Source organism: Erithacus rubecula, assembly GCF_903797595.1.
Source record: "Erithacus rubecula genome assembly, chromosome: 6".
In the NCBI taxonomy this organism is placed as follows: domain Eukaryota; kingdom Metazoa; phylum Chordata; class Aves; order Passeriformes; family Muscicapidae; genus Erithacus; species Erithacus rubecula.
Window position 1 is genome coordinate 7,809,459 of NC_136688.1, and position 18,114 is coordinate 7,827,572.

Sequence of the window (18,114 nt, forward strand, 5' to 3'; positions counted from 1 at the left end):
CTGGAATGCCATCAAGTTGCCCAGATTTGTAAAAGAGAGTTATTCTACCAGTGCAAATGGCTATGGCAAGTGAGGCACAGGAAACTGCCTATAGCTGGCTCCACTCCTGCAGAACAGGGATCTGAGTGCCAAAATTTGGGGTCATCCCTCAGCAAGCACCTGCTCCCCACACTGAGGTGCTGCTGCCCTGAGCAGTGACAAAGGAATTCTGCTCACCACAGGTGAAGGAAGGGGGGCTTCAGTCTCTGGAGAGTGTTGGCACTTGAGACACAGGAGACATCAGTGAGCTAAAAGAAGGGTCCAAGCTGCCAGAAAACATGGGCTTCAGCTGAGAGCTGAGGAAGCTGCATTCCCCAGAAAACAAGGACCAAGGTTTTCAGCCGGCATTCTGTAAAATCTCCTCTGCTCCATTGCCTCTGATGCACCTCAGAGATAATCTCAGGTGTCACTTGAACATCCTTACGCCCTTTGGTTCCATCCTAGCCCCTCATTTCCCAGATCTAGGGCTTTCCTATTTGAATGTCAGATGACTTATTAGAAAACAATAGTACAAAATACTTACATGGAGACAAAAACTACTTAAGAGAATGTTCTTTTCTGATAGAGCTCTTTTATCATGAGATAACTTCTAATCTCTCTCAATAGCCTACGTTCTGCAATTTGCATGAAATGTGATTAATACCCCATTTCCATATTTAAGTCTCTGACAATATTAATACACTTGGTCTTACTATATAAGAAATTTTTAACTGTAATATGATAGTTATTACAGTTCTCAATTCTCTGAAATGTACCAGGAAAAAAAAAAAAGTGATAACTAAGACAAAAAAAGAGATAAGCTTAATGATACATAGAAATCTCTTTGTTCTCTTGAAGATGTTCTGAAAACATTTAAAAAGGGCTAAAATCCTGAAATTTTTTTACATTTTTTCTTCTGAACAAAATGTTTATATTAAAAATTCTGACCAGAGTAAAGTTTTCTGTTGATAGATCAATGGACTGAAGGATATGGGTTTTTCACTTTAATATTATCAATATGACAATTCAAGAAAAAGTTTGTTTCACAAACACCTTTTTAAACCCTTTGTCTAGGCACAAGAAAATACTACTAGTTCAAAATAAATCATCAAAGAAATAAATAAGGGAGGGGCCTACAGCTCTTTTAATTCAGATTACTGCCAACATAAAAAATTAAAAAGGAAAAAATAAAAAAGATAAAACCAGATTTTACATTAGCTTTTGATTAAGATTTCCTATTCATGATGTTTCAATCCCCTCATGAGAATCATGTGGTATTTCTCAGACCCTTGTGGGTGTCAGAACCACAGGCCAAGACACCAGGCAAAGCCTACCCCATTCTCTGTGTACCTAACAGATTATTTTGCAAGCTATTATTAATCTCTAAAACTAGAAGCTATAACATATTTAATTATCCAATTAAAAAATGAGCAAAGGGTGTAGCAGACTGCCCCATGGATAGATAAAAATCTCAAACACTCCATCAGCAAATTATCTGCCTTAACCACTCGAGGTAACTATGATAAAAGCACATTTTATACAACTCAAAGTTGTACAGGAGGGGCAGATTAATACATGTCTCTTTTTAATATCATGTGACACAAACAGAGAAAGAGTGGAAGAATTGTTATGTGACAGCTTTCAGCATTTAGAGGTATTTCCCCATCACATATTTGCAGTCTGCTTTCTTTTCCTTTGTGAATTGACAATGTGACCAAAGAGCAACTTGAAATTACTTTTATTCCCCAACCCACAGGTATTTGTAGGTGCTTTTGACCAAAATTAAAACTGTGAGGGATCCAAGGAACTGAGGGCTCCCTTTGTTGCATTTAGTTGGCATGTTCACCTTGACCAGCAACAAGACACACAGTGTCCATCATGAATAAAAAATGGCCACACTGGGAACTCCCACTCTGAACTTTCTGGTGTGGGAATGTGGGAGCTGTGTGGCCAATATGTTAGAAACTAACATTCTAGAGCTACTTGTGTTTCAATTCTTTCATGATTTTTTAGCATCTGCAATACCTGAACTTGATTTAAAGAAACGAAGAAAACTGGAATGCTGGGGCTCAACCCTTACTGGCTGTTCACTTCTACATTTGGCATATCTGCTTCTAAATTGAGCTAGAAATTAAATCTTCTCTAAGCTCCTTTGGGAGCTGAGAAGCTACATCACCCTCCTGCTACAATTTTCCTTATCTGCTAAATTAAGATAACGTCAGTTATCACAATTAACGTTCTAAAATATTATTACATGGCAAATGATTCTTACAGGAAGACAAGTACTCCAAGAGCTATGAATGCACACTGAAGCATCATCTTACAATTTTGCTCATAGAACAGCAGCACCCAGAACAGAAAAAAATGGGGCCAGAACCTCATTGAAGCTTGCAAAAAGTAAAGGCTCCACACAAAACTGTGGAAACACTGAGAGACACAAAAGGCCTGAGATAAAACCACATAAATAGTTGATCCTACTAGTTAATAAATTAATACATAACTATTTGTGAGTAGTATGTTTTTACCCTTAGCTTAAATTAAAAGGATGTAAGTCACAGAAAATGAAAGGTGAAATCTGAGTAAGCTCATGAGAAATTCTTAGAAAGGGTTTATTCTTCAAAAACCTGCAGAAAATTTCTACACAATACATACAGAATGTCTTAGAAAGCAGAGGGTAAGTTACTTGAACTTGTAGAAGAAAATATCTAGGCAGCACAGAGAAAATTTCTAGAAGGCAGAGATGAATTCTTTGAACGCACAAGGAAAATTTTCTAGAATATGCAAAGTAAATTCCTACAAAGTACAGAGCAAAAATCTATGGAGGACACCTGCCTAGAGGGGAGATTCCCTAGAGAGCACAAAGAAAATTCACAAAACATGGGAGGTTAAATCTGTAGCAAGCTCAGATAGAGAATTACTGAAAACCAGAGGTAAATTCCTGGAAATGAAAGAGGAAATTTTCAGAAGGCACATAAGCAATTCCTGTAAATTGAGGGGGGAAAACTACAAAAGAACTGAGGAAATAATCCTGGAAAGTCATGAGGAAATATAAGTAGAAAGCAGAAGTTGGCACTTCCTAGAAAGCACAGTGCAAATGCCTAGAAAGCTGAGAGGTGAATTCCTAGAAAGCAGGCTAGGAATTCCTAAAAAGCACACGAACATTTTCCTAGAGATTCCTAGTGCCAGGTGTGTCCTGCACAGCATTACAGCCCTGGACACAGCTAAAATTCTGCTTACACAAAATACCAGCTAAAAAACCACTTTAATTATTTTTCCTTCTATTTTTTCTCTTTAATATTTCTGTGTTATCCCTAAATTACACTGAGGATGCATGAAAGATACAGTGAACCAGTTTATTATCACAGATTACAGACACTGGTGATTACTTGATCACCAGTTATGAGTAGTAGTCAGTAGTTATTAACACAGATATCTCTCACACCTTAATCCATTAGCATCTTTTACCTGGAGTTTTGAAATGCTGAAATGGGAAAAAAAAAAAAAAAAAAGAGAAAAAAAGCAGGGCAGGATTCCCATTAAATTTCTTTGGTCAGTAAAATGAAGGAGCAAAAAAGCACACGAGGCTCAGCATCAAATTAACTAGTCTTATTATATTATAAGAAAAAAATGAAGGGTCTGCTATGGAGAGTTTGATTTGCCAGTCTGAAAAGCCTCCAGAGTTAAGAAAAAGCCTTCACTAAATAGGAAACATTCACGTCTGTGCCACTGAAGACATCTGTGCTATAAAATCTGCTGTGAACAAGCTACAATTTCTATTCTGTACAATCCTGACACCTTAGTCCCTGTTATAAAGACAGATCTCCCATTGACAGCATCAGAGGGGGAAAAATGACTGCAGGATTAGATCCTACATTTCACTAGTTTTTATTTATGGCCACTTACCAACACCAACCGCTTACCACTTCTAGAACATGTCAAATTACTGCATCCAACCACAGACACTCAAATATATTCATATCAGCCTCAAACTGACTATAAAGTCAGTGAGAGGGTTCATGAATAAAGAGAAATTTTAGTGACAAGGCACAGGAATCTTAAAGCAACTCAAACTGGCTGTAAGACAAGGGAAAGTCAACCAGTGCATGCATTTAGCACAAAGACCTTGAGTCATCAGTACAAACAGACAGATACATAGAAATTCTAACAACTGGTCAGCAACAAACACTCTTTGAGTTAAGAAAGATGTCACAAAGAGATGGGGAAAGTCACTCATACCTTTCCTTCTTTAGTGACTTCTGAAAAGCCCACAGCAGAACTACAAGTGTGATTAAATAAATGTGGATTTCAGTTACCCTGAAACGTTTATGGTAATTCCAGTGAAGTCAGTGTAGTCACACTACATTTACTCTCAGGTCAGTGGGATCAGGATCAAATCCTAAGTGACTAAAATCAACAGAGCACAGCATCTGCTAATACCACTGCCCAAAAAAATCACAATAAGCCTCAGGCATGCTATTATCAGATTACACGATTTCACTGTCAGGCTGAGGAGTTTGAAAAGCAACTACAAACTGTGGAGGATTTAATTTTCACAGGCAAAGGATCTCTTCTTTCAATTAAGAGGACAAGATCATGTTGTTTTTTCAAAGATAAAACTTAGTTTTGTTCTTCTCTTGTAAAAATGGTAGATAGAAACATTCTTGCTCAGTATTTTATGAGATAAAACTTTTTATCTGTGACTGGAATGTGAAGAACAGGAAATTTTAATTTCATTTAAGAATGCCAGAATGTGTTTGCTATGCAGAGCCATAGAGATTACAAGATTACAATTACAAGTGGCATAACACTGTGAAGAGATTCTGCAAATGGCAGAAACAGTGGCCACAAGTTTATTTAGTTCTCAGTGAGAGTAAGATTAAAAAACAGCTTCATCCTTCCAGCATCAGTCTGAACTTTGTTCTCTCAATGAAGACTAATGGGATTACAAAACCTATGGTTCACAAAAAACCTAAATAGTAAGTGGATGTGTTATGGTGTATATTCAGTACTTCCAGAAATCTGACAAAGATATTTCTTTAAACCCACCAACATTGGAAACTTTTGTAAGTTTTTAACCTGTTCATATTCTAATGGCATTTTACTTTCTACAATCTTCCTAACTTTCTCCCTTCACTCTGTGAATTTCAGAGTGCTGGGCTAATTACTCTCAGTAAAGTAGGCACAAAATTTCACAGCTTTCTAGATGAAACAAAAAAAATAAAAATCAACAAATATATGATCTTGAATAATTTTGAGACAGCCTTTTTTAGATTGCTTGCAGTTGCTAGTTAGCAAAATTTAGCAAATCAGAGGTCAAGTTTGCAGTTTTTGGCAAAATAAAATTCACAAGCACAGACTAAAGGGGACATCATTTTTCACAGCTCTGATTCAAGATTCCTGGCTGCCTTTCTGCACTCACAGTTGTCCTGCTCCTAGTTTGGCAGAAATACAGGGTGAATGTTCACACTCACCAAGTGCCAAGGCAGCCTGTGATGCTTAAAAACCAGAACTGGCATTCTTCTCAGCAAAAGGAATTTATTCTGATTTCACCAGAACTGGACCAGCCAGTAAGACCCAATTCAGTAGCCACCACTGACCACTTGCAGCTCTCAGAGAAAGATCCCAAATATTCAGCAAACCCCCAGGACTGGGAAACAGCTAGTGAAATACATGGGGAAAGCCTAGAACAGGCAAACAGCAGCTCAGACGAGCAAAATGCAATTAATGGCTGCCTGCTGGGTTATGTTTTACATTCCTTCCTGTGCTCAGTACCTAGAATGGCCAGCCTGAAGCTGTGACTAAAAAATGTCTCAGTGCTGCACTCAAAACTTAGGGTAACCTAAGATATACACTTATAAAAAATACAAATATAATATGAATATAAATAATTTCTCATCCAGAATAAGTGCCCTTATAGTTCAATGACACACTCTTCCTCTTTTCCAGGTTTTTGGCATTGGTGTATTTTGCCTCTGTCATACTGCATAGCCATGGGAGTGCTCAAGGGTTATGTTAAAGGGGATGAAATACCAGAAGCCATTGCTGTCATTTATTAGGTCCAGTTCTAACATCTCATGGAGCTGGGCTTACCACCAGCTGCTGATAATTTTCATTTGCTTCTATTTGATATTGCTGAAAGAAAGCATTGTGTTTTTTAGTAGGAAAACATAAATGTTTCCCTAAATTTTCCTGTAAGATTTTTTGAGCTAATTTTTCTTTTTTTTTTTTTTTTCCCCACAAAGTAAGTTTAGCTCTGCAATTCTCTTTCATCTCCTGAGATGTGATCCTACATTTGCTCTATAGGTAAAATTTTATGTGAAGTATACCACAAGGTAAAAGACAAATCCCTGGAAATGCCTCTGCCTAAAAAAGTCAAATGCAAAGAAAGACCTTCATACAAGAAATACAGTTGATTGCATGTACACATAATTTCACTGAAAAATGCACTGAAAAGATGCAATTTTTATTGCCTTTTTCAATGTGTTATTTGATGCATGTCTTTATGTTGCTATACATTTAAAAAAATACAAAATCCTAAATTACTTTTTTATCCTTCATTTTGTTCAAATGTTTCACAACTTAAGCCTATCATATTACAAGGCTCTTCAGGAGACTTAAATAGTATTAAAATACTATCTTCAATTTGAAGGGCAAAATACCTGGAAAATTAAGGTCACAAAATGTTTCAGAACCAAATGGAGTATGGATTTCTGCTTGGAGTACTTCAACCAGAAACCTCAGTAATCTTAAATCTGTCTCTGCTAGACATAATAAGTTTTAAATGTTTGAATGAATTTCAGGGTATATTTTGTACACCCCGTAATATCTGAGCAGTGCACAAAGCATTAAGTTCAGAATACTCAGCTGCCATAGAAGAGAAAAATCATTCAAATCTAAAGCACTCTTACAGAACATTAGGAATAGACAGCTGCAGTAATAGATTTTGAACCAGCAAACACAATGTTAATTTCTTGCACTAGTGTTTAAATATACATAAACACCACTGAAATAATGGGGCATGGGTTATTAAAGCTTGGATTGCTTAAAAGGTGTACACATAAATACACAAAATATAATCTTCATCTAGCACTTATTGCTTGACTTCTTGGATGATTCTGATATCATTGATTATTTCCTAAGGCTGCCCAAGGCAGATAACACAGAACAGCCTAAAACATCTTCAGGCTAGGAATATTTTACAGAGTGCTGTAATTTTTTTTTTTTTTAAATACCTGACCTCTTGTGGTCAACATCAACCTAGAAAAGCCACCACAGTAGTGTCAGCCCCCAGGAGAGCCCTGAGACAGCAGAGCTTACAGGGCAGACTGTGCTGCTGCAGCCTCCCACATCTCCTCAGCAGCTCATGGGGGCTGCACTCCAGCAAGAAGCACAATTCAGAGCTGTGACCTGTATCAGGAATTCCTCTACCATTCCAGCTGCCAGATGAAAGGTCTGTCTCAATCTCTTGGCTAGTAGTAAAACTATACCTTTGTAAAACTGAGATGCCAAATGTGGAGAAATTAATTGGCAGTGATGACTTGCTCAGCTGCACAGCAGAGCCCCCACCTGCATTAATCCAATTGTCCATTAAAAAGGGAAAGGACAGGAGTTGCCTTTGCCTAATATGAACCAAATTTCATGGAAAAAGAAGAATCCTGCCAAGGTATTTACATTGATTACATTAACAATCCCCCTGAAACCTGCAGACAAACCAGGAAGAAATAAATTCACATCCCAAGGAACACAATGTTGCTCATAGTACCTTAAATAAGCAGAAAGTGCTCCTCACACCAGTGTCACATCAAAGATTCACAATGCCACAAACAGGCTTAAGTGACCCTCAGGAGTCTGTAAGATTCTTATGCAAGAAAACTGGGGTGCACAGCAAAAATTAATTTTTTTCCAAAATCCAAAATGAATGAATCTCTAAAAATCTATACAAGAATAGAGGTATTAGTAGCATTTCTCTCAATTGTCTTCCCCATACAGAGCAGCTGTAAGAGGCCATTACCACTGAACAAGTCAAAAACCACTGAAATAAAGTCCTAAAAATCCAGAGCATTCTATATAAACCTGCCCAAGGCAAAGGTGATTCAAAACCATGGCACTGAGGTCCATAGACACCTGGTGTTTCATTGAATGCTGCAAGAAATCCATGACATGCAGTTAAGAATGACAAATTAACACTTGTAATGTGTTAATCTTAGTATATACTGAGAATTCCAGCACAGGAACTTGAATGCACCACCATTCTGTTTGCATACAGGGAATATCTGCAAAATCTTCACTTTTTTTGCCACTCAGGTTAGGATGATAGCATTAAAATTGTCTTTTAATACATTAGGAACAATGCATTGAATTTGATGCCAAAGTTTTGGGGTGATTATGGGCAAGATTTTTAGCAGTCATTTAACACCTACTCCAGAATGGTCCAACTGTATTACTCAGACAATTCGTTAAAAATTCAGGAATGTAAACTCCAAAAATAACTCTAAATGTTTAAGAAAATACAGACTCAGTTTTCAGCAGCCACTCACAAATGCATGGAATCTATTTGTTAAACATTTTGAATCATCTACTGCATCATTTAGTTCACCCACAAGGTGGCATCTTTATTCTACATTTCCTTTTTTATAAGCCTAGAGAGGATCAAGTTATCCTTTGCAAAAGGTGCTGTGACCTCAGATGAAAAGTGGAGGCCACTGTACAAAGACTTGTTAGAATTTAAATTTGGAAATCATCAATATTTCTTCCTTCCACATCAAATGTTTACTGATTTTATCATTGAGATGGGGATCAATTTGTGAGTCATGGCATTCAGTTCAACACTTCTCCCAGAGTACATATAAAAGATAAAGTGCTTTAGACATGATTGCAGAAAAATCTCTTGGTATTCTGTGTACTGATACTTGGTATTCTCAGTATTAAAGCTTTCATAATGAAAACTCTATAATGTGAATAAAGCTAGCTTAAACATGCAAAGCCAGGCTTAAACCTGTCTGATACCAAGCAAAATAGTTCATTCACTCAGTACTTACACACAAAAATTACAATTTTACAAGCTGAGGTTTATCATTAATCACAGAATCATTAAAAAATGAAAACAAACATCAGCTAAACATGGGTTGCCAAAAAAAAAAAAAATAAAAAAAAGCCTTCTATGCTGCATGAAGTAACATACCAGTACATAGATTGCATAGGTAAACAGCTATGTCATTATGTATTTAAAATTAATTATAAAATTGCAAGTAATTGCAGATTTCAGCGGGTCTCTGAAAATGCACTGAAGGTAGCACTAATTAAAAACTAGCTTTCACATGACAGTAAGGCAGATTTTAATACAAAGTCACAAATGAGGTAATTATATTAAGTAGAAGGAAAAGTTAAGCAACAAAACACACATTTCTCCCTAAAAGTTATGTTAACCCTGCTGTCTTGTTTTCAGTGCTGTTCTTTGGTGTTTGGTTTTCTGCCACAATCAAATGACTGTATTCCCCAATTCCATACTTTGTTATCATAAACTGGGAAGGTACCAATTTCCCTTTTACATTAAATAAAATGTTCCCAGGAGCACACATGGTTGAGTGCACACAAACACATGCTCAGCTATCTACTTTATGCAAAAATCTCAAAATAACATCTATAATCTCAATGATTGGCTCTCAAAGGAAAGGGGGAAAAAGATATGGAAAACTGTTCCTAGAATCTTCCAGAGTGTAGCACATTTGTGCATTTCACTTAATATATTCCTTGAAAATGAAAACTCAGTGGTACTAAATTAAACATCATTCATTTTTACTGCCATCAACATGCAGTTTGAACAGTTGTAAAGTGCAGAAATCTCTCAAAATTTAAGAATACAAACAGGGGCATGTGAATTATGCACACTGTTGCAAGATAGTTATTTACTGAAATGTCAAGAGTAAAAGTTAATTCTTTCTGTTACTTTATTTTTCCCCTTCAACACAACTGTCTATATTCCTCCTTAAATGTTGTCTGCCATCAAATTTAATTCACTTGTTCCAAACTTCTTCAACTGGAAGATCCCTAAAATTTTTGCAGTTACAGCACAAGCTATTGCAGAATTTTTGCACAGACTTCTGTACAAAGGATATGAAGTGGTTTCCACTGTTAAAAAAAAAAAAAAAAACTAACATAAATGAAATAAGATATGCAGGTAAAAACCACTCTCTTACATAAATATTTATCTTAGTAGGCATTGGGCTGTGGAATAGCCTCCAATAAAATATATGTACCTGTTGTGATGGCTTATTAAAGACTTGTTCCAATATAATTCCCTACCTTCCCTCTAAACTTCTGGTTTGCAGACAATACATGAAAAGAGAAATCATCTAAAAAATACAAGCCTGTAACCTTTCTGTACCTACATGCTAAAAATATGAGGAATTAGACAAGTTCAAAACAAGACTTTGCTGCCTTGGGTAAGGAAGCAGATGAAAACATTGTTTCAGTGCAAAGCAACCAACAAACAAGGAAACAATAAAATAAAAAAAATTCCTCAAATAAAAAGTCTATTTGGTTAGTTTTCTTGTAGGTACAAGAGCATCAAAAAATTAGCAGCTGTGCTGTAACCTCATAAATAATAACTTCAGTTTGATTTTATAATAGATTATTTTAGGAAAATTAGGGGGAAAAATCAATATCTGGCAAATTTATGAGCTGAACTAAAATGAGAACAGAAGAAAAGAAAGTTTTGTTATGTGTGCATTTGCCCCATATGTCCAACCATGGTCAACAGACGGGGGGTTATTTGAAAGAAGGACCTTATTGAATTTATTTTTCCTAACTACACACATGAGTTCAACTCCTGAAGTATTTTAAGTATTTTATTGAAACCTTCTGCTACCACAAAAGAAGGTGAGGGTTGCACTGTGGTGTATGTAGCTACCACAAATCAAGGAAAGATAAGCAATGAAGGCTCTTCAAAGCTGAAGGAAAAGTCTTTTTGCCACAGAGATAAACAAGTGTAGTAAGGAGTCAATCAGGGCAATGATCTGGCTTGAAAACTGATCTATGTTAAATAGGAGTGTAACAAAATATTCTGTATTTTACTGACACCAAACATGGGTAAGGACAATAGTCCCCTCACTCCTCCACTGGAGCTTCTACCTGGCACAATCTGAATGATCAAGTCCAATTCCAAGCAGTGCAGACAACTCCACAAAGGATGCTTACTTTGAAAAAATCCACAAAACAATCTATTTAAAACCATATTAAATATGCCAAACACAGTGTTTCAATACCATTTCTGCACTTGGTATCTTGCCCAGAGCTCTGAGAGCAGGTGTCCCCAATTTCAGTGATGGATCCAAAGTGGATCCATCCATCCTTGTTGCACTTCTGAGTATTAATCCATAACAGCATCATTTGTTAGCAACTGCTAATTAGTACCTCTAATGAAAAATGCTAGACAAAAAAATAGGCTGCTTCTCCAGGTGAAGACATTTCAGTGTCTAGAGAAATTAAGCAGTGTACAAAACCTATAGTTTCCCTCTCAGCTGTATTAAATACTAGGCTATGAGGAATATTTCTCCCACACAAAAAGAAAAAAAAAAAAAAATTATTTCCCTTCCAATCAAATTGAAATCAAATTGATGGCACATACAAATTCCCATTTCTGTTTTGTTGGAGTATTCAAAAAAACACACTTATTTTTGACAATTATTTCTCATGCAAGGAAGGGAGATCAGAAGATTCTGCACTTCTGCACTCCTTGTGGACCAAAGCTAACAAAGAAAAAAATTGGTTTGGAAGTCTTATAGCTTATGTAAACATGCATAATGTATTTTCAAGGTAACAATTGCTATGTAGTATAAAAATTATAGAATGACAGAACAGGTTTCTTCTTTTCTGTCCCCTCAATATTGCCAAACAACACATGAAACATACCTTGATGAGAACTATATCCAAGAATTTTGCAAACCACTAGTTTTCAATTCCCTTAGCCATGAGTATCTGCTCATGGCTAAAGAGGTCACAAACATTCTCAGCAACACTTTTAATAAATAACCACCTTATTTTTATAAAGAAATATTACTTTTTCCTGATTAGGATTGCCTTGCTAAGCAGATACAAAAGTAATTCTTTTGAGGATGTGTTTACTCAGGAAGAACAGAAAAAGTTCTTTCAAAAACTGTTCTACATGCAGAGAGTTTAAATTTCATGCCATGTGATGTTTGAATAAGGCATATCTGCAAAATACAGAAATGTTCTTCCATTGCTGAGGCAATGGGGAGCAAAGAAAGACTCTTTGAACCCTCAGTTAAAATTTTAGAGGGTAGAAGGAACACGATATGCAGGTGTGCACATTAAATGCCACACTATGTTACTGCAGTTTTATAAGAGTATTAATGTATTAAATATTAAATTTATATAATTTTATTTTAGCTTCAGTATTAATTACCACTGCACCTCACCAGAGTCAGGCACTTCTTCAACAATCTTCTTGTAAGTTGAGAAGTTAAACTCATTTGGTACATGGCAACCTAATGGATCGAAGATTTAAATGAACCTGGTCTTACTTCACCAAATTTAGGGGGTTTATTATAATTACATGAAGTGAAATTGTTCTCCAATGCAGACAGGAGAACTTTACCACCATTACAGGCTTCACAATCATTCATGACAAGATTAAATTTCAAGCACTGTCACAGAAATCTACGGTGGTCCTCTCCAAAATACAGATTCAAATCCAACATGACAGAACTTACAGACAACTTGCAAATAATGAAAATCTCCTAGATTTGAGAGATCACGTTTTTTCAAGCATTCCAAGAAAGATAATTCATACCTTGTGATGGTTCAGCAAAAAAGAAATCAAAAGCCTGGGCAAAAAGTATGGGACCTGATCCTTTTCCTAGACCAATGACCAAGATTTATTTACTTGAATATGCATTAAAATACAAAATTATCAAATATTAAAATCCTGAAGTTGCTGATATTTTGTGTGCTTGTGTTGCAGCTCAGTTACAATGTTCAGCACAATAAAACCTCAGTTTAGGCTGGCATGTGGGCACACTGAAACTTTTAATGCTATAAGAAAGGTGAAAGTGTCAAAAATGACTTTGCACTAGACAAAAGTATTCTTGTCCAGCATTCAAGGCTATTCCACAGTGTGCTTGGCACAGCAGGTTGGAATTACACTAACTCAAGATTTGACACTGGGAATCTCAGGAACCTGCAATTTCAGCAGCTTCTCATTCATCTACAAATCCCCCAAAATGTTTGGAGTTTACTTTAAACTGAGAAATGTTATTACTAACATTCAAATAGACAGTACTCCACTGTGCAGCCAGCAATAGCTATGGAAATATAAACCATGAAAAAGTGACATAAATTATCTGGAAGCAATTAGTATTTGCTAGTTTTAAACACAACTGAGTGCTCTAATGCAGAAAGAAAAATACAGGAAACACCAGAGGAGCCTGTCCTTTAAAAGATATTTGCATAAGAAATGGCAGTGGGAAAAACTTTCCACTCCATCTCCCTCCCTCCTTAAGTATCTTATTCCACCAAGTATATCAGCAAAGCTGCCACGAGCAGATGCTAACACTGTAATTAATTCTCAGGACCCTTTTGTTTTACTACAGGGAACAAACGTGAAATAGTTGGGTGAACTAAATTGAGCATCAAGTACATTCAGTTGCTGATGGCAAATTGATTTTTTCACAGCAGGCTATCAGTACAATTTCAGACAAGCATTTCATTAAGACACAGCATACATAACTCTTTATAACTTTGAACTACCTTCAGCACAACATTAGGATGAAAGAACAATCAAGTCTTTGAGACTATCCTTAAAATAAAAAATGGGTGCTTGGCACTATGTTCTCCAGACTGAGGAAAACAAAAATCAAGCTCCAAAAGCTTGCATGTGCAGCATTTAAGTTTGCTAACAACTAACTGGCATGAACTCTTCGTGGCAATTTCTATATGAATCTCCCAGCCTTTTTTCTTAAAAACACCTCGTGTCAGTTCTAGATGAAAACCCACACAATACCTGTTTTTTCCAAGTCACTTGTCACAGCAGTGCTCCTCTGACAATTAGGCAGTGAGGACAGCTGGCTTGGCAGCACAGCACAACATGGAGAAGTACTCTCCCTAGTGCATAGCTAATTCCTCTGCACCTTTCCTGAAGCTCATTGTGAGGATGGAAGCACTCATCAAGCAATATAAAAAATAAAGGATTCTGACCAATGCTATTCACACACAGTCTAAACCTCAACATGAATTCTCTCCAACTCATCCCACCAGAAGGTCTTCCACAAGCTATAGCACCACCTGATTAAAAGCAGGAGCCTGGAAGGAATCTGAGCAGGATAATTAAAAGTGGGATCAAAACAAAAAATGCAGAAAATGGTATTGCCACAAACTGATCCTGAATTTTTACATCTACTTAGACAATCCAATATGTTAGTTATTCAGTTTGGTTCTCATTTGGGTTCAGCAGTGACTAAAGTTGTTCCAAATTACTAAAACTTCAAACTAGCACACAGTCCATGCTGAACTCCTGTTCAAGGAAAGAAACTAAAAAGGTTCAGGTTAGTATTTCCTCCAAGCTCAGTTCAATTAGCTGTACTTACATAAAAAACTGTGGGGAAAATGCTGCCTTCTTTGGTGTTTTTGCTTCAACCTACAGACAGGGTTACTGGGCCTCTCCTTAATGAGAATTTTTAGTTGAAAGTTCAGCCTTTAAATACTCTCCAGCATGCTGAACTCTATACAGCAACAGAAGCCACCAAATTATCTTCCTCTTCTATTCACTTCCTGTCCTACCCATCCCATGGAGTCTTACTCACACATGCCAAAACTTCCCATTCCCTCCTCCATTCCACTCTGTCTTTCCCTCACCTCATCTGGCACTCTTAAGCTGCATCTTAAGGGTCCACAATGTCATTTCTGTAATGACTTTTCCCCCCAGCTCCTCCCTTAGCTCTGTCTCTGATCCAGTATGGCCCAGTGCTTCATTCCTTTTTGCTCTCTTTCACTTTCTTGCTATTCTCTCTAAACCATCCAGATTCCAAACCAAGTGGGGGAAATCAGAGATACCTCTCTTGTGCCAGTCTAAACCTGAACCTGCAGATTTAGTAGAACTCACAGTCCCACACCATGAGTGACATGTAGTAAATACATTTGAAATGATCAGCTATAAAATAAACATTTTTAACAGTCCTGTAAGTAAAACATAAGCATTTCATTTAAGAGGCCCAAATTAGGACCTGATTTTTTATAATTTTGGGGGCATTTAATTTTTCAGAGGTGGCATGAAGATTATCTAAAATTTCTAACAGACAGTTTTTAGATGGCTTGTTTTGCTCATTTTAACTCAAGTTAATTATTCTGTGTACTTGACTGTTTTTAAAAAATGCAAATTTGATGCACAAAAATATGTCAATATGGGGAAATTCATTACTTTTCCCATATGAAGCAGTTCAGGCAAATATCTAACTGTATACAAAAATTCAAAAAATGCAACTAATAAATCACAACGAGAGTTTCCTCATTCTGTTACAGTTGCTTAAGATGATGAAACAAAACACTTATATTAATTGGTTGCTCCTTGTTCTTTCTACACGCTGTTTTCCCTGAGAGATTTCAAATGATAAGTAACTGGAAATTAGGAAGAGAATTAGTCCATTATTCTGCAGCAATGACACAATGATTAATTATATTAACTTACTGCCCCTTCTGCTTTCAAACCCTACAGTCATAAAATTAGTTTTGTTCAATATTCCAGAAGGGATATGAAAATTAAATTTACACAATTTAACAAAGTCCTGCAGGAAAGCCATACTCATCAAAGATAGTAGATGGATGGATCCTCTAATTCACAATAATATGCAGATGGCACAGCTACCCCTTACAGAGCAATGTGCAGATAAGGAAGCTTCCCAAATGGCTCAGAAAAAGAGACTGGAAAGGACATAGGAGGAAATAGATCAGGCAAGTCTGAGCTTGTGCATCCTCCTGGAAAACACTCAGAAACTTTTCACTGTAATTCCCCCAACACTTAATAATTATAATTTCTTTTATCCAGTTTTTTTAAAATCACCTAATATTTTAAACACCTTGAGCATTTTCTATGCTCTAGTGAATATGAAATAAATGAAAGGCTATTAGGGTCTAGGGAGGCAGATGGTGAGTTAAAATCCCCATCACACCAACCCAAATCCCCACAACTCCCCTGTTTCTGGGAAATAATGCATTTCAAGAAGAGCACATTACTTTTGAGGAACAATGTTTCTGCCACATTTTCAATGCTGGAAAACACTCAGATGCAATCCTGCCTTCTCACTGCATGTCTTCTTCATGATGTAATGTTACATAATTAAAAAATTTTTTCCTTCTCATTAACTGACTCTTTTTTTTCTCTAGAATTATCAATTATTTCAGAGATCTGGAACACTAAGCACATATCTTCACCCCAGAACAGCTCTGTAACAGAGCCAGACTCTGCAGCTAACCCTTGTGCCTTAGCCCTGACATGCACACTGTTTACTGGTTTCAGAATATCAAAATAAACTGACTGCAAACCATTATTTCCATCTTTAAAGGAATAATACAAAACAAAACAAAGCTTCTGTGTAAAGAATGCAAGGGCTTTATAGGATCAAGGTCTGCACAATTATGGAGAAGATTTGATAAAGGAATCTCAATGTTTGTACTGCAACACAACCAGGTCATAGCTACATTATTGGGAAAGAGGAGGAAAAGTAGTAGTAAAGTTAAAAGACTTATTTATGTCTTGATTTTAAAAGGTGGCATTTCATATTGCTAACATGCAATCAGTCATGTAACTCTTAGATGGCCTTCTCTGTATATCTGGGTAAACTGGATTATTATGGGCAAACAGAAAAAGTTAGCAATGCACATTACCCAATAATAATTTTATCAAAATTAAACCCTGTACTTTATTGCAAATTCAGTTCATAATGAAAACAGACACACTGTTAAAGAAGAGAGAACACCAAAATCTTCATCTGCTACCCCAGAAAAACCTAGATACTTACAATTTATAAACTGTAGGGTAGATTAACTCTCTATTTTTTAACTTATTTAAAACAAACACTACCACCCATAAATCACCTTTGACATGCAAATAAACTCAGAATCATCCAGGTAATGTGCCCATAGTTCATGAGGACTGGAGGCACAAGGCTGTCCCTGCACACAGGACACATCCTGCAGGTGAATCCATTCCTATGTATTTGTATATCCTGTTTATTCACAAAAATGGGAGAAGTGGGACAGTAGGAGTTACTGCATGGGCTGCCTGTAGCAGACACTTTAATCCCTAGCATTGGAATTATTAAGAGCTAGATAAGTTAATTTACAGAAAAAAAACCCAAAACAATACTCTTAATACAGGTGTTTCTAATAAATGTGCAATTCTTAAATCATAACATCCACTAGGAACATGTCATCTAAGGTACTTCAACTAATTACTAATTCAGTTTAATTTTCCAAAGTTAATCACCACTGGAGAGGCAGCAAATATCACACCAATGCTTGTGCCTGCAGCCAGTTCCCAGCCCAAGGGGCAACACCTCTGGGGATCAGCACACCAAAAGTTAACTCCATGCAATAGCTATCCATTTTCTTTTCTAAATCTTCCAATATTCTTTGCATGCCAAAAATTATGTCCTTTTTTTTTTTTCATAGGTACCAATGCCTGAAGTACCTGATTGAAATATATTTGATTTTTCAGTTAAAAAAAAAATTAAAAGGTTCTATTTTTAAACAGTGCTTTTATTCTGCTCATTATACATTATAAAAAAGGAATCTGAAGGTGCTGCAAAATCCCTCAGTTAGCTCAGGGCACTTAGTTCATGCTGACTGGAAGTGGCTCACCCCAGTGGCCTCTCCCACTGTGTTTTTAAGAGCTTGGCATCTCCTACCAGACTCACTATTGATTCCCCAGGTTTGCTTCAGAAGGAATTAATCCTAAAACAGAGGAGTTTTAAAAGCCAGGTTTAAAGACATTGTACCCAGCTCTTGATATTCACATATTACATGACTTTGAAACCAGTATAATTCAAACACATAGGTCACCTTTCCAAAAAATTGATGTCAGAT

At 36.5% G+C, this 18,114-nt stretch overlaps 1 protein-coding gene across 1 annotated transcript in view; it reads right to left on the reverse strand.

The window, feature by feature from the left end:
* LOC306803965 (uncharacterized protein) overlaps positions 1-18,114 on the reverse strand; it is a gene marked incomplete at its 5' end in the record, with an annotated part of 42,635 nt that overhangs the window by 21,401 nt on the left and 3,120 nt on the right. Inside the window, one exon of the mRNA XM_079309987.1 lies at positions 14,622-14,697. Coding sequence (XP_079166113.1) covers positions 14,622-14,697 — 76 coding nt within the window. The remainder of the gene's footprint in view (positions 1-14,621; positions 14,698-18,114) is intronic.